General features: G+C 41.4%; 1 protein-coding gene across 1 annotated transcript in view; it reads right to left on the reverse strand.

Moving 5' to 3' along the window:
- The window catches only part of mpped1 (metallophosphoesterase domain containing 1), a 95314-nt gene extending 78521 nt beyond the window's left edge, over positions 1 to 16793 (reverse strand). Inside the window, exons 1-2 of the mRNA XM_073481010.1 lie at positions 16615 to 16793; positions 13461 to 13642 (exon numbers count right to left, since the gene is read on the reverse strand). Of these exons, the coding sequence (XP_073337111.1) occupies positions 13461 to 13642; positions 16615 to 16793 (361 nt within the window). The remainder of the gene's footprint in view (positions 1 to 13460; positions 13643 to 16614) is intronic.
- Positions 16794 to 20835: the final 4042 nt, after the last annotated feature.

The raw sequence follows: 20835 nt of genomic DNA on the forward strand, positions 1-20835 counted from the left end.
AACGTAAAAAACAATCACAGCAGAGCACACAGTAGGATGTCTCTCCCCGTCTGTCCAGCCCATCCATTTTAGCATCAACCAATCATCTGCCCCCTTAAGTGGTTGCCAGTTTGTTGTCGCTAATGTTGCTAATGCAAGCTAGCTAAAAATGATTTGTCTATATGAAAATGTTTTCAATCTGACCTTTAACCAAGTGAATGCTGTTGTTTCTCCATATGTGCTGTATGTGTAAATAGGCAACTGTTTGCTAAAACATTATCCATGATAATACAGTAGCTTTTTTGTGGCTACAGCTCTACCATACAAAATGTATGTTGAACAGTTTTTACTGGTTATGAAACAGTCTCAATTTAACTCAGTTTTACTCATGTATCTACATGACCCACCTAAGCAAAGGAGATCAGCAATGAGATCGGCTATGCTATAAGATTGGCCTGCCACCAGGTCAGGTTTCACAAATTAAAACTATTTTTTATGGTGGAAGGCTGAGGATGAAATGAGGAGTCTCACAGCTAGGGTTTCCATCCGTCCCGTAAAATACGGAATCATCCTGTATACACGTTTACACTTAAATATTGCGTCCCGTAATGAGTCAAAACGGAACGTAATATCTAAGTGTAAAATACGGGACGGTTTGTCCCGTATTTCCAAGTTGCCTTGAACGCAGCATCATCCCACCTGCATTCAGCCTCTTACAGCTAGTACCTGCCTACTCATAGCAGTTGTTGGTTTGGTTGGTTAGTTTTAGGCATGAGTAATGAGAGGGCTGCCTTCGATACTCCACCCTGTGCACCACTCGAAACGAAAACAGATGTGGAAATGCAGACGTGAGTGGGAAGATTCAAAATGCTTGGCTTTCTCACAGTGTCAGGACCAACAAAAACCAAACAGCTGTCTCAGTCAGTCCCTGAGGTGGGCTGCCCTCAGGAGGACTGGCCTCAATAGTAGGTTATGTGTTGCATAAACACTGATTGATATAATTGATTTAATATATGATTAAATATGAATCAATATAAAGGTATTGCCCTTGATATGAAGAAAATACACAATTATTGTATGTTATTAACTAATGCTTTATCAATCTGGTAAAATTGCATCATTCAGTACTAAAGAATTAGCAGTATAAAATGTTAAAAACATATCTACTTACAATAGTGTTGTACTTAATGTATTTTTCCTCAGATGTATGTAGATATTGGCTATTTCTGTGTGGTTTCACTTTTTGGATAGTGATGACTTTTCAGACAGGCAAATGACAATTATTTTAGCCAAATCTGTGTTCACACTATGGCCTGGGCAATATATCATCAATACAACATCAATATATCGTTAATAGACATTAATACAATCGGAAAATAGTTCAATATAATATTGATAGTATCATTCATGATTTCATCAAAAAACAACAAAGACAGGAAAAGGAAAGGAAAGAATAATTAAAAAATACTATGAAAAATATATACTGATTGTAATATGGCAGGTTTTTCCTCACTCGAATTGAGGGTCTAAGGACAAAGGAAGTCATTCACTGTACAGATTGTAAATCCCACTGAGGCAATGTGATTGTGATTTTGGGTTCCTCATATTGGAGTTATTAATCTAACATCATCCCAAACAGATACATTAGCCTAAAAACACTTTTAGCAAATGCACATGCTAGCCAGATCAAATTCTTTCTGACACGAGGTGGCGGTGCTCATACCACTATTGTCCACAGGGGCCACTACAATCAACAAAACATGAAAGTTCCTTGTAGCTGCTTTAAATTTGATGTGATTATTGCAGTCCCCCTCTACTCAAAACAGCTCAATTTCCAATCTCCAATCTAAGATGAGCATGTACAAGCAAGGGTTTTGTGATATCACAACTTGATCCTTAGGTTGAGTATGTGCTAGCACTAGTGTTGAACCACTACCCTCATCCATCCAGCCACAAGTATGCAGGTACACACATATTTATTCATTTATTGGTGAAGTCATAATTGTCAGGAACATACAGATCAACAGCAGAGGAGTAGATTGGACTGCAGGAGTGTTTTGAAAAGTTTATGTAAAAATTTTGGTTACCATTGGAAACCATTGTTACTGCCACGAGTCCTAGCTGAATGCAGCCATGACTCAAGGACCAAGCTAAACAGTATTGGAGTACTACTTTAAAAACTTCTGCTTCAAGAAACAAGTAGGATGATGTTATTACCTTGATTCACCTCATGAGTGGAGTTCATAAAAGAGAGGAAATGCCCTGAATATCTCTTTAATATTTCATGCATTCTGTGGAGGGAAATGGTTCTCACACATCAAGAGAAAAAGACAGAAAGAAATCTGCAAATAGGCTGTTGGTTGTTCATCGATCTGTATTTTCCAATAGTGAGCTTCAGTATTTTATGGTCTGTGTGTCTGTGGTGGCAGTAAAGCAGCCTATGAACTGAAGTCAGACAGAGGGGGAGACAGAAGGAAAGAGTGAGAGAACAAAGCCTTTAAGAATTAAAGCTGCTCCTCTCTTGACCCAGAGTTGACTCCCAAGCACAACGAGATCCATATTTAAACACAACATTCACTGCAGTATATTCCCGTTCCGCTTCGCCAGCTCACACAATCACAAGGCATGAATAAAGACGCCACTCAAGTCTACAGCGATCAGGGCAGCGCACACAAACAAACACGCGAACACTCAGAGAAGCATTGGCTCGGCTTACGAAATCCACGTGGATGCTCATTGGCGTGTGCGCTCCCAGCCGCTAGTGTGTGCCGAAAGCCTGATCAAAGAGGCCATTATTGGAGACAATTGGACTGAAGTGCTGCTGCTCATGAGCTCGAGGTCTGCCTCTCGCCCTTGCTAACCCTTTTTTTTCTCCTCCCTTCCTCTCTCTGAATCTCTCTCCTCTGTCTCTCCTCTCACCTGTCCCGCGCAATCAGCTCGCTGCACTCTGCACGAACGACGGCTTTTCAACACAGTCCTTACAGTCCTTTTTCCATCAGAGCTCTTCATGCGGCACAATATGCTCCTCAGAAAATTTGACACACACACACACACACACACACACACACACTGGCATTGGCAGTGAATAAAAAGGTAAATTAGGATATTTAAACAGCTACTAACTTTTAACTTTTAATTATTTTTCCTGCTTCAGCTCTTTAATTATACTTTACATTTTTGCTGACCATGGTTCTGTGCTGTTCATAATTTGGCAGGTCAGTGTTACATTATCATTGCATTGTAATACAGTTAAAGGGGTTCTGTGGAACTTCCTTGTTGTCCTGAAAGCTGGTGGTTAGTTTATGTTAGCAGACTCCATATCTTTACTAACATTAGCTACTGTTGCTCTCTGTTCATGGAGCAGACAAAAACATTTAGACAAGGCACTCGAGAACGGGCATAAAGTCACATCCTTTGGACTGTCGCTGAAAATCCGACCCGCATCCTTCATAAAGAAATCCACAGTCCAGCAGCATCAAACAACTTAAACAAATCATCCACAGTCTTGTATAGGCAATCAAGAGAGACGGGGAAGGTCACATTAAAATCTGCTCACATATGGCCAATAAAATTGTGATGCATGTAAGTTGATTGTTATAAAGACCTCTTTAAGGGCAGATTTCACTTAAAGATTTAAAATGAAAGAAATATTCACTGTATGGTTACACAACTGAGCACTTAAACAGTTATTCAACATTAACTTTAATAAAATAGTCATACTATTGATTGATGCTAATAGCCGGTCTATAAGTGTTAAACACAACAGCAGTTCATATCTGTAGACCAAGGAACAATCTGTGAAAAATCACTGACACACTCCACACCCCTACAGTACAAGGCAACATCACATTTACTCAATTATGGGCAACACTCCTATCACAACGTATAAAAACCGAAATTACCTTTTGGTGAAGTGGAGAGCTCAGTTTCTAAATATTTACGTTTCTTTGGTGGCAGTGACCTCTAGTGGCTGCAGTAATTATTACATCAGCAAAGGAGGAAGGCAAGCGACATAGTATAAAGAGCGACCCTAGGGAGTCCACATAGGGAGGAGGTCAGGGACAGATGGTTGGGTCAAACAAGAGTTTAACCCAGGAGACCACTGTCATGTCCAGTGTGAAAACGAAAGTCAACAGTGAGATATTTTAACTTATTAATGTAGTTATTTGAAGCCACACAAAGGTTGTTATCCTAAACCCTTGTGGTGTTGTACAGCTCATTTCAGTTTGATCTGAGTTTCGACGAGCCATCTGTCTATCAGCGTTGATCACGAGCTGGAGTTACCACAACACGAGCTACGCTGCTCAAAACAATTAAAGGTAAGGTAGTAACACTTTTACTTGCACATTAGATCTTGATGAACAAATTATTCAAGTTGAAAATCTTTACTTATATACACTGTATAATTTGTTGAGAACAAAATTACATAACAACTGTTGGTGGAAACCAAAATCATCAACCCACTGAGGGCTGGATTCAAAATCAAAATGAAAAATTGAAATCACAGGCTGATTCCAAAGCCTGTATGCACTCCTGACAACACCTGGGCATGCTCCTGATGGGTCAGCAGATGGTGTCCTGGGGGTTCTCCTCCCAGACCTGGATCAGGGCATCAGTGAGCTCTTGGACAGTCTGTGCCGGTACGTGTTGGCATCGAATGCACCAATCCATAACGTCTCATAGCTGCTCAATTGGATTTAGGTCAGGGGAAGGAGAGGGCCAGTCAATGTCATCAATGCTTTCATCATCCAGGAACTGCCTACACACTCTGGCCACATGAGGCTAGGCATTGTCCTGCACCAGGAGGAACCCAGGGCCCACTGCACCAATGTAAGGTCTGACAATCGCTCTGAGGATTTCAGCAGTTAGGGTACCGTTGGCTATGACTTGGAGGTCTGTGCGACCCTCCAAGGATATGCCTCCCTAGACCATCACTGACCCGCCACCAAAGCAGTCATGCTGGATGATGTTACAGGCAGCATAACATTCACCATGGCATCTCCAGAGTCCTTCACGCCTGTCACATGAGCTCAGTGTGAACCTGCTCTCATCTGTGAAGAGAACGGGGTGCCAATGGCAGACCTGCCAATTCTGGTGTTCCCTTACGAATGCCAATCAAGCTGCAAGGTGCTGGGCTGTGAGCACAGGTCCCACTAGAGGACATCGGGCCCTCATGCCACCCTCATGGAGTCTGTTTCTGACAGTTAGGTTGAAAATATGCACTGCCAGAGGTAATTTTGTAGTGTTCTGGCAATGCTCCTCCTGTTCCTCCTCTAACAAAGGAGCAGATGCCGGTCCTGCTGCTGGCTTGATGCCTTCTACGGCCCTGTCCTGCTCTCCTCATGTAATGGCCAGTCTTCTGGTATCCCCTCCATGCTCTTGAGACTGTGCTGGGAGATACAGCAAACTTTCTTGCAACCGCACATATGGATGTGCCATCCTGGAGGAGCTGGACTACGTGTGCAACCTGATTGGGCTGCAGGTACTGCCTCATGCTACCATTAGTGACATACTAGCAGAACCCAAAACTATAGAATCAGTAAGGAAGGATAAGGAGAGAGCAATTGTCTGTGGCCACCACATGCAAAAACATTCCCTTTTTGGGAGTTGTCTTGCTTTTGCCTCTCCATTGCACCTGTTGTCACTTTAATTTGCACCAAAGCAGCTGAAATTGATTCACAACACACGATGGACTGATTGATATCCCTGAAGATTAAACTGACTTGGTGTTATACTGTGACGATCAAGTGTTTCGTTCATTTTTTTGAGCAGTGTTAGTTCAAATAATCAGATCAACAGTTGAAGAGCACTAGCACCAGCTCAGCCCTTTGAGTAAATCCAACTGTTGTCAAAGACAGTCGAGAGCGAAAACATCTTTTCCATCAGGAAGTCTTCAGTGCTGTTCTTTGCTCTTCTTTCAACGAAATATAGTTCAGTTCTGATACATCTGATGCTATAGCAGCATCTATGCTAACCTCTTGAGGAGCCGCCATGTTTCTGTGTGTTCAGCCACAACACAGCTTTATTTAGTGAACAACGCACATGTTTGTTTTGGTCTGAGATGCAGCTGCTCTAGTTCGATATCTTGAAAGTTACAAAACCCAAAGTCCACACCAACGGGAACTGAGAACACTGAAACAGAAAACACTGCCCCCGGATTATCACTGAATACAGGGGCAAATAATACATACATTTATAAACACATTCTGCAAGTTGAAATGGTTCCTGTGCCTCTGAGCAGACACAGTACACAGTATAAATACAGACTGCAGCACGTTCACCATGCGCAGGCGTTTGTTAAACAGGACAGACAGAAAATCACAGGCACATTTCGAATTACACTACACTGGTCCTGCTAGTGATTGTTTGTCTAAATCAGCGGATTAAAAATAACAGTAAACTGGGGCGCAAACTAAGTCACATGATGTGACAATCCACTATGGTTGTAGTCATTCATGCTGCGAGTCTGATTCGCACCTTATGTGATTGGCCACCTCAATGTGACGTTGGGCTGTGTTTCTCAATTGTACCCCCTGTGGCCAGCACCACCACAGCCAAAATGGACTACCCTCATTAAAATGAATGGGAAAACCTGCGTTTTTGCCACATACCTGATTTGATCTGAATCAAGCCTTAGCCTGATCATATCACTGTTCACACTGTATAATAAAGTCCTAACATGTTACAATAAAGAGTGTGTCTGAACCAAACTAATTGCCATGACACACCTTTGTCTTTTTAGGAGCAGAATTCCAGTCCAGCCACCCCCAGTGATGAAATACCACCCTGCCGTTTATTCTCATCTGCAGCTGGTCTCATTAACAATGGCCCGCAGCTCTGTCTCTGTACATTACAGCTGATATCTTTGACTATCACACATGATATTCTCTACACTGTGAACAGCCCATGATGAAGTGGTTTGCGCAACACCGTATAGCTTTGTGAGTCTAAACATACATTATTAATAATACTTATTGCTATAATTCCTTATACTGTATTTTCATTGTAATTTTTGTATTTCATATTTATGGTCTTGACTGTTGCAGTAATTAGCCTTCATTTTTGTATGCACCAAACACCGAGGCAAATTCCTTCTTCTAAAAAAAACTAGTGGCATTTTAGTGTCCACTATTGCACTGATATTTTTGTACATTTTGTAAACTTTGTAGTTAATGACAAAACATGAAAAACTTTTTTGTGTTGACTTCAACAGAATGAACTGTTCTCAGGATTTAGCATCAGTGTATACCTCCAAAAGTTTTATTTAACATTTATTGTGTAACAAAAAAATGCAACATCGTATCTGAGGAATGGTGAATATATGGGAAAATAAATACATACATAGTAGTTATTATTTTGGTCTTTACAATTTTAACAACTTGCAACAATTAATTTGCATAGAAACAAATGAAATATCTAAAATAAAAAGAGAGGACTTATAATGCAGAAAAAGGCTGCTCAGGCCTCAGCCTTGGTGCAGATGAGGTACCAGGGCGCCTAGACTCTAATCAAATTCTTTCTGGTTTCATGCATCTTTTTTACCCAATGTTTCATAATGTATGGTGGTGTGCTCTGATGCAGCAGTTTTCGCTCTCCCATAAAGCTGCTCATTTTTTGCACTATATTGGAATAACAAGATTTTTTTGTTGTTTGCAAGTATTATGACAATAAAGTTGTATTGAAAATTGTATGTCATGGTTTCCAAAAAAGTTGTAATTTAGCTGTTTTGTTACATGGTGCTGAAATAAAACTCAGGTAATATTAAAAAAAAGATTGAGGCAGTGAGAGACTAGAGCCGGAGCTCCTTTTTCTTCCTGATGGAGGGGAACTGTTATATGAAGAGTCTGAGCTATATGAGTCTACAGTTCTAAGTATGAAATGAGTCTGAGTTAGGCCTTCAGCTTACAATAATTTTCATTATGATGAATGCCTTGATCATTTGCCGTCTTCTATAAACTATTGTTTTCTAGTGATTTTCTAACTGATTACTCGACTGATCGTTTAGACATTACATAAGTAAAAACTTTAAAAGGGGGAAGAAAAGTTACTGACAAGATTGTCGTCTTGAACAAACGATATGTAATATCTGCCACTAGGGGTCTCTCAATCAAAAGTATGAAAAGATGTAGTTTGATGATGTCCTGAAGTAGCGAGGGATCATGGGAGTTGTCTTCATTGTTAAGCAACATCCATTGCTGTTCAAAATCTATCTCAGGCACAAATGTTCACAGACGAGGTAATGTATTGAAGTTTTAATCACTTTTTGTTCCATCTGGCAATTTCTGTCATCACCTTGTCATGCCTCCACCTGTATCAAGAGTTTCACACTGTTTGCAGGATGGATCTTCTTTGCTCCAAATCTTTAGATAGTTTGGGGTGGTAAAAGGTCAGCCACAGCACGCACCAGGAAGGACAACTTGCCCTGGTCGGTGGCCCAAAGTTCCTTCCAGGAACGTAATCACTCGAGCGCCTGGTCCCACTGCATCCATTGCCCCTGGCTGGCAAGCCTAACCACTTTTATGCGGCAGTCCTCTTCTGCTGCCTCTCGGACTCTCTGCACCACCAGTTCTCTCCTGCCTTTAGCACTGGCTTTGCTCCATCTCTTGGTGTTGTAATTACCAAGGCCTAACCGTCCTTGGCAAACCACCTCTACAATCCCCTGATGCTTCCAGTAAGTTTCAGCTTCCTTCACTGCTTCCTGAGGCTTCCACTTCCTGCCATACTTGATGGTCTTGTTAACATGTCTGACTTTCTCATCCTCTGACAGTAGCAATGTGCTGACTGCTCTTGCCTTAGTGGCTTTGAATTCCTCCACCACTGATGACACTGGTAAGCAGAGCTTGGAGGTCTTGCTGTACAGATTGACCGAGCTGAATGCTGGAGGACTCCCAGCCATTTTTGTACAAATTTGCGGCACAGTCTCTCTATTGCTTCCTCTTGAGTCACGGGGACCAAATGAAACACACCGTTACTTTTAATAGTCTTGTGGATTTTCCTGGTTTTAAATAGTAATTTGAGATTATGTAACTTCACAACTCCACAAAGTCTATAACAAAGGTCTAGTAATTTAAATATCATATCCTTAAATTGACAGAATCTCCAATCTCAGCTACTAAACAATTAAGAAGTATAGAGGGACTACCAAGAAATACCTGTGCCAAATAGACACACACACACACACACACACACACACACACAGCCCTCATACAGTGACTGACAGCTGGACCTGCATGGATCACCATGACAACAGAGGGCAGAAGTTTGGCATCAGTCTCCAGGGCCGTGAGCTGTGAGTTTACCCAGGTAAGGCAGCCTTCGTCTGGGGAGAAGCACAGACTTTCTCCCTCCCCCTCTCCTCTACTCTCGAGTCGTTTTAAACCTCCACCTCCTCTTTCTTTGCCATCTTCTCATTTTCCAATTCCTCCCCCTTCCTTTGCATGAATTTTCCTCTCCTCTTTTCCTCTCTCCTCCTCGTCTCTCCCCCCTCTCCTGCGGCGTTCACCAGCCCTGACAAAGCCTTGAGCGGCTGCCAGCGGCCCCCGAGAGCTGACTGACTTCCTGCTAAAAATAAGAGCTGAGAGAAGAATCTCAGAGAGCTGCCACCAAGCGAGAGGAAGCGAGAGAAAGGCTGAAATTGGATAGAGGTTTGGAGAATGTGGGAAAAAAAGAGAGACGAAAAATGGAAAATCACCGAAAGAAAGAGGTGATGGAGGTGGAAGAATGAGTTTGAAGGAGGAAGAAAGATAGAGGGAGAGAAAATAGACAAAATGAGAAAACAAACAAAAACTGAAGATGTGCAAAACAAAATATGAGTAAAATAGTAAAAATAAAGGAAAGACTAAGAAGCGACTCCACCAGAGGAAAGATAAAAGAGTAGAAAGTTTGGGAGCAGATAAAGTTACCTGACCGAGGCTTAGTTTGTACAGACTCCTCCGAAATGAATACATTAAACCTGATCTCCCTGTAAATCTGCTCGGCACACACTGAACAGCAGGAGTTACATTCATCTACCGAATAAGACAGTGTGTGTGTGTGACAGAGATGTGGAGCAGGACGGAATGAAAGAGAGAGAAAGAATAGGAATAACCACATTATAAATATTTATACAAGAGGAAAAGGAAGAGATGGCAGAATTGCAGGGGAGAAGGAAATAACGGGAGGAGGGGAGGAAGGGATGGAGAGAGGAGAGAGTGACTTCAGAGGCAGCAGCAGGCGCGCTTGGCTCGGTTTATCTTTTCTTTCCCGTCTCTCCCGTTGCCTCTCTCGCCGCTGGAGTGCGGGCTAGCGGATTTGCAGCGCACGCTCCCTGCAGCTTGCGCGTGTGTGTGTGAGGAGGGGAAGGACAACAAGTTCTCTCCTTATCTCCCCCCTCTCCTCTCCCCTCAGAGAGACAAACACACAAAGGCCCTTGCACCCGCAAACAGGCTTCTGCCGTTCCCGGTGAGGTTTGTGCCGGTGTTCATGACGCCAGCGACAATGACGATGATAGCGATGATAGCAGGGCCTCTCTGCTCGCTCCAACTGTTGTAGATTCACCAATTCAACAGTTTTTCTGACGCTTCGTACGAGGTCACTTCATTCTGGTTTTCTATAGATATCACGTAGCAATGATAAGACTTACACTTGCTCCAAACTCAGTATGAGATAAGATGCTTCCAGTGGAGGCTAGTGATGCAAAAAGTCAAAGAAGACAAGACTGGGCTCAGTAAAGCTCTTACACTTCTGCTTAAAAAAAGGAAATGGCGCAAATGAACTGTAGAAATGTCTTTGCAGAACTAAATAACTTGCTTTTTATAGTTGCAGAAATAAACCAGAATCATTTTAATGTGCTATTGCCACTCTTCAATGCTCATTTATGTCACATCAAGTGATTCAATATACTTTTCATCACTTGCATCTCACTGTCTTCTTTGGTAGATGGAGTTTTCTAATATTTCATGGATCTGGCAATGACTTGTTGCCATGACATTTGAGATGTCAGAAGGGATGTCAGCTGAGTTATCCTGACAACTGAGCAAGGAAAGTTACACCTGCATTGGTTCCTGTTTTCTGCATTGTGAGTGTAAGACACGCACATATCTGCTTTTCTCTTCACGTTCAGTACATACATGCATTGTTTCCTGTGAACTGCTTGTTCGTGGGTAAGCAATGTGCATCCCATACGGTAAAGGCGGAGCCTGCCAGAAAAGCTTTGATCAAACTTCAATACGGACACGGATCAGTTGCATATTTGTGCGCAAACAACAGTAGCACTTCTTCACATACTAAAATCAAGGAATGTGCATACAAAGACAGTCTATCTGTTAACACCTGGTTGGTTTTTTTCCCAGAACATCGTAATTAATGTTGTTCCAGGACCATCATTGCAACTGAACAAAATGTGACAAAGTTCGCATCTAGACAAACGTTGTGGCTGAACTGGTTAGACGATGGTTTGTGTCCCATTTAGACCATATTGTTGTACTGCACTTAGTATTTTTTAGAGTTAAATCATTGTTTTACGTCTTATTTTTGGTTTTTGTCGCTGTTTGATTAGGTTTAGGCAGAAAGAAAAATACTTTAGTGCGGCTGTGGCTCAGGAGCTAGAGTGGGTCGCCCACAAGTTGGAGGGTCAGTGGGTTGGTCCCCTGATCCCTTGGCTGCACACTTGCCCCTTGGGCAAGATACGCAAAATACTCCAAATGGCACTGTTCCTTCAGTGTGTGTGTGAATGGCTGGGCATAGAAATATTGTTGGACGCTTTGGTTAGGAAGTGCTTTAACGCTCATGATGAGCATGTCAGCACCTTGCATGGCAGCCTCTGACATCAGTGTGTCAATGTGTAAATGTGATAAGTGTTAAGTGCAATGAGTAGTGGGTATACTAGAAAATTGCTATACAAATGCCATTTACCATTAATCATTCAGGCAACAGAAATACTAGCCCAATTGCATTTTCTCGTCTTTTTGCATGAGTCACAAAGCAGTGACATTAAAAAAACATGAATGGTCAGTTTAGATAATTATGATGTTCCAGGAACAACAGATTATGTATACACAGACGCGTTCAACACATGGGCACCAGAATACAACAGAACTAATAAGTAGAATTAGTACTAATACTAATACTAAGAAGTATGGCGAATATAGTGCAGACATGCAGTGCATGAAGTCCAGTTTGCTTTTGAGGCACATGCCTTGTCGGTCTGCTTGTAGTGTGTTAAGTCACAGTGCAGACAAGACACGGCAGAGGGGTGCACACAGACCTTCATGGACATGCTTATTTTGCAACCATAAACTGGCCTTAACAAAGAAAACTGTCTGGAGAGGCTTTTAGAAAATGTTAATCAAATAGCCGATGACGGAAAATCTATCTACAAATAGTGTCCAAAATGGGTTTGATATAACGAAAATCTTAAGCATAAATTACTGAATGTAAATTCTAGATTGTTTGAGGATCATCTACTCCATCTGTATGGCTTTCGAAAACCTGAAAAATGAACTTTTCTTGCCTGGTTTGTCTCAGTGGTTTGTTCCTGCTGTTTCCACCGAAAAGCGGGCTGTCAGTGTTAGACTACACAGATATGAACTGGGACATCGCTGCAGTCTGTCAGAGCTGAGAGGAGTGTAACACAAACCAGACTCATGCCGCACCACATCACACTCAGAGGACCGTACTACGGGTTTGCATGTTTAACAATAATCACATATATGCTGTCTTTAAGTCACTTTGGTTTGTTTTACAAAGCACAGCATCAGTCTCAATGGTTGATTTTTTTCTTTCCTCAAAGTCAGCCTTTGGTTTCTATTCATGTCGGCAGGCTATGGAAATAAACTTGCAGAGACTTGCTGTCCATCACAATGAACATTCAGTCAACTGTTTTGTCAAAGTTATCATTGTGTGGAAGTGCAGTTCTGAACAGAAAACATTTTTAAAATCTCTCCTTTGTGGTATGTTCAAGGAACTCCTCAAGGACCAGAGAATCAGCGGCCACAAAGCGCTGCATTCATGAGCTCTGTTGTTAGAAAATTGAGCACAGAAGACAAACAATACGCAGACTGAAATCTTGCTGCTTCTTACATTTAAAAAATTGCTGCGCACAAGTCAATTCCAAATATCTGATGTTTCAGAGCCTCCTTGAACTCAACCAAAAAGGAAGAAAAGACATTTCTATTCTATTCAGTACGCAAGGAAATCAATTTAAAAATGTATGGCATACTTGAGAAAGGAATCAACAGAACAGCAAAAGTAGATTTTTAATTTGCAGTCTATGTGCTAAATGTGTAAAACCTCTTTAAATAATGAAAACAGTCTAATAAAAGTGAGAACTTCAAAGAATCCATCCCTGTTAAAAGTTTTCTTCAAAACTTTCATCATAGCACCCGGAGTGAGTAAATTTAGCCTGGCATTGCCCCCGGTCTTATTAACACAGGGACCCAGTTACAGAAAATAGGCCCCTGACCTGCTCTGGATCCAGAGCCACAACTTTCAGAGATGCTTACCTAGCCAGTCGTTGAACTTCTTGACCTCGGAGGGCAGTCCCAGCTCAGTGAAGTCTCCAGCGTGGATGAACACGTCCCCATACGGCATCTGGATGGCGTCGGTTCGGGAGTGAGTGTCCGAGATGCACACAAAGCGGGTGTAGCCTGGTGGCTTGGGGGTGTCGTGGGGCATTGGGTCCACCCTGAAGAACAGAAGATAAGAAAGTTAAGGAAAGTTAAATGAGAGAGGAAGGAAAAAGAGGTCACTGCTGCTGTTGGTACTCTTAAGCAAAACACAAGAAAGAGAACCAGAGCTGTATGCAAAGTCTCTGTGGTAAGATCCTGACAATGAAAGAGGTTTGAATCATCCCCACAGACTGAATCAGAGGAGGAAACAAGAGACATAGCGAGAGCGAGAGGCCACAATAAAAGCACGGCGCTGAGAGAGACAGAAAGAGAAATGTGCAGAGATACAAAAAGAATAAAGCGCAGATATAGAAAAGGAGAGTCCTGCGGGATTTCCAGAGAGTGTGCAGATTCATGAGGTCTCCAGGGGGAAGAGGGGAGCTGGTGAATAACTGTGGCCCACTTTAGTGAGCTCTCCTCCAGGTACGATAACACCCAGCACTGCCTCCTCCTCCTCCTCTTCACCCCACCACAAGAGAGAGAAAAAGACGAGGGGAAGTGGGAAAGAAAATACACATGCATGTAGGACAACCGGTGTGAGTCATAAACTAATTAAAGTTCATGAAAATGTTTCAATTCCAATATTAAGTATAGAGCAATGTGGTTAGCCCACAATTCGATATGTTCCTTGGTTTTTGGATCACAGTTTCGGTTTGGTTCTGTACACATTTTTTGTGTGAGGAGAAGAAGATTCTCTCTTTATTTTGCTTATTAGCAACACCAAAAACCATTTTACATTTCCGGTGTATCATATAATGTCAAATAAATAAACCTATATAAAAATAAAAACACGTTTAAATGTGGAAAGTGCCTCTTTGCCTTGACTACTGGTATAATAAAAGAATAAGAATTTCAAAAGTAAAAGTGTGCTTTTGTCCTGACAGCTCACAGCTGCCTATATATAATCTGAGAGAAACATACATTCAGAAATAGCTTAGGCTGTTTTAGGTAAACATAATTCACTATATTCAGGATGTAAAGTGCAATAACAGTTGTCTAGCTATTCCTGTATTTATTTTAATTTTATTTAATGCAGCCAAGACTCTGTGTTTTAGCCAATTAGTCTTTTATGACTTTGGTGCCTTTTCATAAAGGTCGGGAATAACTTGGCTGCTAAAAAATGTACCAGAGGGGACAATGTAACATGGATCAGCTGTTTTCATTTGGTGATGAAAACACACATCTCTCACCACCGAAGACGGCTGCAAGTCTTTTAGCAATGAACGTCCCCACTGCACTGGTGATTTTTTTGTGTTTTTCTGAACTGGTAGGATAGGTTTGTCTGAAGGCATCAGAGAGAGACTGCTGTTTCACTGATGGCGTTACCTGCTCAGCCGTCCTGCTTCCACACAGTGTTATTGCTGAGTGGTGGTGTTGAGATTCGTGCTCATGTTTGAAGTGTTTCCACTCATGTGCTGACACAAGTCTAGCAGTGCTTGCAGAGAGTAACTTTTCTGTCCACTGTTTGTGTTCCCTCATCGTTGTATTCAACACCAAAACCAAAATGTCCCCACACCGAAGATTTGAAAGATTCTGGTGTTTCCTAAAACTGTTGCCTCTCTACTGCGCTCACCGTGCTATCCGCCATGTTCACTGTGATTCTAACCATTCAGCGCCACCTCCAGTGTAATTACGTCATTTGTATACTAACAGTGATTGGCCATTCACTCGCTGGCGGGTATTTCAGGTTACACACCAACCCGCTGTCACTACATGACAGACACACACACAAAGCCAATTTGGAAAAAAAAACGAAAATTCATGAACCATACTGTAAGTGCTAACCATGGTTGGCGTATCGTTTAATATAACATTGAGATTCATGGAGACTCATGGAACCACCAAGTGGTTTTGTGCCTAAATCCAACAAGACCATTAGCATGGCACAATATCAAATTGAAAATTGAACCTAAAGAAACATTGTTGCAACAGAAAGAAATGTAAAGTTTCAACATATCTGTGGTTTGCATAAACTTATATTACATTGTCAACATTTATTCTGGTAATTGGGCTGTCAAACCATTGTCTTTGGACACTTCCTCCACTTCCTCCTTCCTAGGTGAGGTTGTGCCAGAATCCCCTACTTTGTTCCAACAATATTACTAGAAACTTAATCTTGATTCACATACATGCTCACGTTATAGCAATTTAACTCTTTACATTAAAAGCCTTCCAGTGGCTCAAAGGGCATAGCCTATCCCTCTAGTAAGTGTTAAGTCAACAGTGGCTGAACACTGATTGGAAGAAGAGCAAAGTAGAAGTAGTTCCAATGTATTAATGATCGAGCACAGTATTTCCTATATACTCAAAGCAGCAGAGTGGTGAGTATGACATGACTCTTCTTGAACTGATAGAATTAGTGCTGAGGAAATACACAGTATGCTGAATTTATTAAAACAGCATGTAACCACAGAGGATTTGTTGAGTTTGCAAAAACAGCAAAATAGCAGCCACAGCAAATTAACACAGGACCAGACCAGAAACATTAAAATATAATAAAATATAACACAAGAAAATTAAAAGTCAAGGCCTGCCTCTAACTTAAGTCTGTGTCAGTTAAGCATTTCTTGCATGTTGTGTTGGTGTTGGCAATCCGATTGCTATTTTTTTTACCCTAAGCTAGGTCAGAGGTCATGGTTAGTGACAGAGCAGCTATCCGTAATTATCATATATAGTGGGGAGGACAAAAAACCCTGTATTGGTCCCCCCCAATGCTGACTCCATTGCTATGGCTTGCCTGGATCTGTGAGGTATCCTGTGTCTTGCTGAGATCTTGGGTTTCCACCTGCACCTTTTAAGGTAAAATGCTAAAATTCAAAGTTCAAAAAATTGATTTTAACAGTGAGCTACTCTTTAAATGTATAATAAAAACTCATTAAATGTCATAAATAATAAAAAAGACATGAAGTGTAAAAGAAAAAAGAAAAGAAAAGAAAAAGTAACACCCTGTATATGGATTTCTATATGTGTGTTTCTTCTATTTACTCACATGTGGACATGTGGTGGCTGGAAGCGTCCCTGGTTGATGTTGTAGAAGGTAAAGGCCTGAGTGGGGTTTGTGCTGTACTCGTCCACCTCCACCGCCGCCCTGCTGCCTCGCTGGGAGTGTGACTGAGCCTGTGACTGCTGCCTTCTTGCAGCCATTATCTCTGACAGGGTAAAGGCCATGACACTGTGGACGGAAGTAGATGACTGGAGCAGAACGAGGTGTCAGGTCAGGAAGCTTAGCTGCTTATTGTTTTCTGCTTTAGAATAGTGGGATAGATGGTCCTGGTGTGAGGAGAGGCGTCCTGACAGACTCAAATCCTCGCTGAGCTGACAGTCACAGTGAGCTGAGGAGAGAACATCACTTCCTCCCTCTTCTTCTTCGTCTTCTTCTCTGCAGCTTCTTTGCACCTGAGAGGAACATAACAGAGCAGACCTGACATGAAGAGGTATGATGTGGTATAGATGGGAATTCACAGAAGTGGTAAAAAAGATCAGCTGACTGACATAGTTTGAGTTAGTTAGTAGTTAAGTCAAATATATTAAACAGTAGCACTCGTCTTCGTTGATCAGAGATGTGGTCGTCGGCTGCTGGACCCTCTGCCCCGCAATTTCATAATCATCTGTCCCATCAACAACTCTGTTTGGATGCATATGAAAAATCTAATATTTAACTGAGGAAGAGGAGGAGGAGGAGGAGGAGGAGGAGCGCTGCTGTCCCTCTGTGTGTGTGGATCTCAGTCCGTGGATCAGACGGGACGGGTCATAAAAAGTATCATCCTGATCAATAACGGTGGGATGAGAGGGTGAAATACGTCCTTAATGAGGGAAATATTAATGACATCACCTGCAGCGATCCTCCAGCAGCAGAAACGATACGTGTATCTGAACATTAACATGCGCATCATGTTAATGTTCTGTGCTCTTCTACATATTGAAAGGTCACACACGCCATCCAGATTCATAAAGTAAAATAGTTTGGCGTAAAGCAGCTGTCCCGATAAACCCTGAGATCCTGTCTAAACATACTGTTTTGTTTTGTTTCTCTTAATGCTTTGTATTTATGTTTTTCTTTTCTTTTTAATGCTATACAGTATATAGCAATGGTGACCACATGAATTTCCCACTTGTGGGATGATAAAGTTTACCTTGCATTTCAGAAAAGTTGTTCTTTTGTATCTTTTGGATAGTTTACACAGCTTTTAGTTTTCCTGCTTAAATATTTGTTACATTGACATTACTGTGTGCATGCAAATGTTTAAAATAACTGAAAGCAGCCTCTCTAATCATACGATGTGTGATACGATGAGCGGTGTGAACACGTCTGTGTAGGAGCATCTAATGCGTCCTTTAAATATCAGGAAACAGACTGCACCTTTGACTTTAGACCAGCTTTTTGTTGGTCTGTGGTGCTGTCGCTTACTGCTGCCTCAAGATAGCAATCCTCCATCAGCACGCCTGACTTCACCTTATTTTAAGTCCAACACACCCAGGGGAGCAGGAACAGGTGGGCACAAGTACATTTGCTATTTACACAACGTGGGCACTGGGTGTGAAGATGATAACTGCGTCAGTCTGAAACTAGCAAGGACACTTGCTCTCTAATATTTTAGAGCTGAGCATAAGCTAGAGCCCCTCGTGTTGTGGACACTTTTGATGGGCATTTTACACAATTTCCTGGCACTAATTTATAAAATATTAGAGAGAAAAGGTGCCAAGACCTCTGATTATGAATAATAATTTGGGTCTGACCGCAATTACTTTTATGTTTCCATGTTTTAATGTGATTTCACATTGGTTTTCAAAAGGGTGCTCAGGCATGGCTGTAAGGAAAAGGATGTTCAAACATTGGTTGCATGTTGCCAAATTGGGTAAGACTGCAAATAACAATTATTTTCATTGATGATTAATCTGCAGATCATCTTAAATAATGAATTAATCAGAAGACAGAAGATAGTATAAAATGTTGATCAAAATTCCCTAAAGCCTAGGCTGATATCTTAAAGTTTTTTATTTATCTGACCAAAATATATTCAGTTTACCACCACAGAAGACAAAGAAAAGCAGAGAATCGTCAGAATTGAGAAGATGGAATTAGGGAGTATTTGGTACTTTTTCTTCAAATAATATTGACCATTACTAATACTTGATACAATATCAATGCAGGGCTACAACTAACAATCTTACTCCATGGAACTGACTGGTATCAGTACACATCCCTTGTTAACTTTAGAGTTATTTGTGTAATGCCTTTAGTTCACGACATAAACTAAACAAAGCTGAACAGAAAACAACAGTAATCCTGCAGTGAGAATGCCGTTAAAGTAACAGTATAACAACAGCTCGTAAATACAGATGAATCAGGCAGCATTGTGGTTTCCACAATTCAGTCTGCTCCCCCACAAGGCTGAACAACAGTGGTATCACTGATGTTTATAAGGACAGTGACAAATATAATGTCCCAGTCTGCTAAATAGGGTGCGTAACATCAATAATATTGATAATAGATTTACATTTAGGATGAACCAAGAAGGTTTACATCATACACCACAAAGACCTAAGAATATTATGTTGCTATAAACTATACAAATTAGAAAAGTAAAATAAACTGTTATACACAAGCATTAAAATAAACCATTTCAAAAAGAAAAGATCTTAATCATCAACATATCAAATCAATACGATAACTACTATAATAAGTAGATTCATTTTATATGCATGTTTTTTAGTGGCACATCCAACAAAAACATGACACAAACACAGAGGAAAACTGGGTATTTAAATGCAAAGGCATTGAAAACCTTGATTTTGGAATGGTGTAAAAACACCAGTGGGCTGGACCATTTGTTGGCGATACATTCCATTACATGACAGAACTGCAGCGTTTACAAAAGCTTACAGGCGAGTGCTGCATCCCAAGCAGCTACTGCAGTACAAGCAACCTAAGCACAACATTGTCACCTTGAATAGGAAGCTAATTGAAAAACGAATGTCATGCAGAATGATAATCAGGCTGCAAATTGTACGAAGAGAGCTTGAATGTTTTGTTTTTTTAAATGTTCTTTAGTTTCTGTTATTTGTTTGTTGTAACCGCTACCGTATATGCTGTTGCATCCAGTATGATCTCTTCATTTGATTTTTTTTTTCTTTTGCTCCAGAGATATAGGATAATAAAATTAATTGATAAAATCTTTTCAGTGCCTGTTGTGTGAGGCCTGCATATGTGTGTGTGTCACCGAGTAAGATTGGATTTGGCTGTGTGGTTCATTTTCGAAGGCTCTGCCGACTGCTGGGAGCGAGCTGAGCTGCAGTGAGGTGCTGAGATGACGGGGATGCTGAGAGACGGAGTTGATAATTTGGGGACAGGCGTTTTTGGCGAAGTCCGCCTGGACCACCGTGTGATGTCGGTGCGCCATCTCGATTCTTCATTCACTGCAACCTCACACGCTGACAGTACACTGACGTGACAGATACACACTTCACACTTCACACCACGGTTGTTTGTCACGGGCAAATCCCAGCATGCTCTGTGGATGTGTTTCAGGCGCGCATACATTTCATGTGTGTGTTCTCTGTGCACACAGGTGGATGTGTATGCAGGCCTGTGCATGTTTATTTAAATGTGTTTCTGCTGTCGTGGATGTGACAGTGGCACTGCCAGTGTGAGACAGAAAGATGCATTAGCAGATGCTGCGAGATTCTAACACCATGGGCCCAAATGCAGTTTTCTAGATTATGAAGGAGACACAGGACAACTGAAGCTTCAGCTCACAGACAAACGAGCACCCTCTGTCCACTCTCGATCCTGATTTTATTCCTTTTGACCTGCAATGTAAAATTTTCTATTTCTTATATCTGTCCGATAATTCACACTGGACCCTATGCGTACAGTTAGGAAGAATTTTTGACCTAAAGATTTTTGATAATAATTTTTTTTCAGGATTTTCTGCTTTATTTAGATAGTGACAGTTGAAGTTAGACAGGATCGACAGAGGAGAAGGAGACAAGTTGTAATCCAATCCAGGCCTCTCTGGTAGGGACATGGTACGCGTTTTACTAGGTGAGCTACCTGTGTGATTTTTGTCAATCAGTCAGTATGAAATGATGGACACAATGGGCCAGATACTTATGTTACCTGACTGGTTTCCACAGTGCTAATTAAAAAGGGCAAGGACAGTCAAATGATTCAGTAAGAGATTGGTTAGCATTGGAGTTAAGCAAATCT

This window comes from Pagrus major, chromosome 14 (assembly GCF_040436345.1).
Source record: "Pagrus major chromosome 14, Pma_NU_1.0".
Taxonomy (NCBI): domain Eukaryota; kingdom Metazoa; phylum Chordata; class Actinopteri; order Spariformes; family Sparidae; genus Pagrus; species Pagrus major.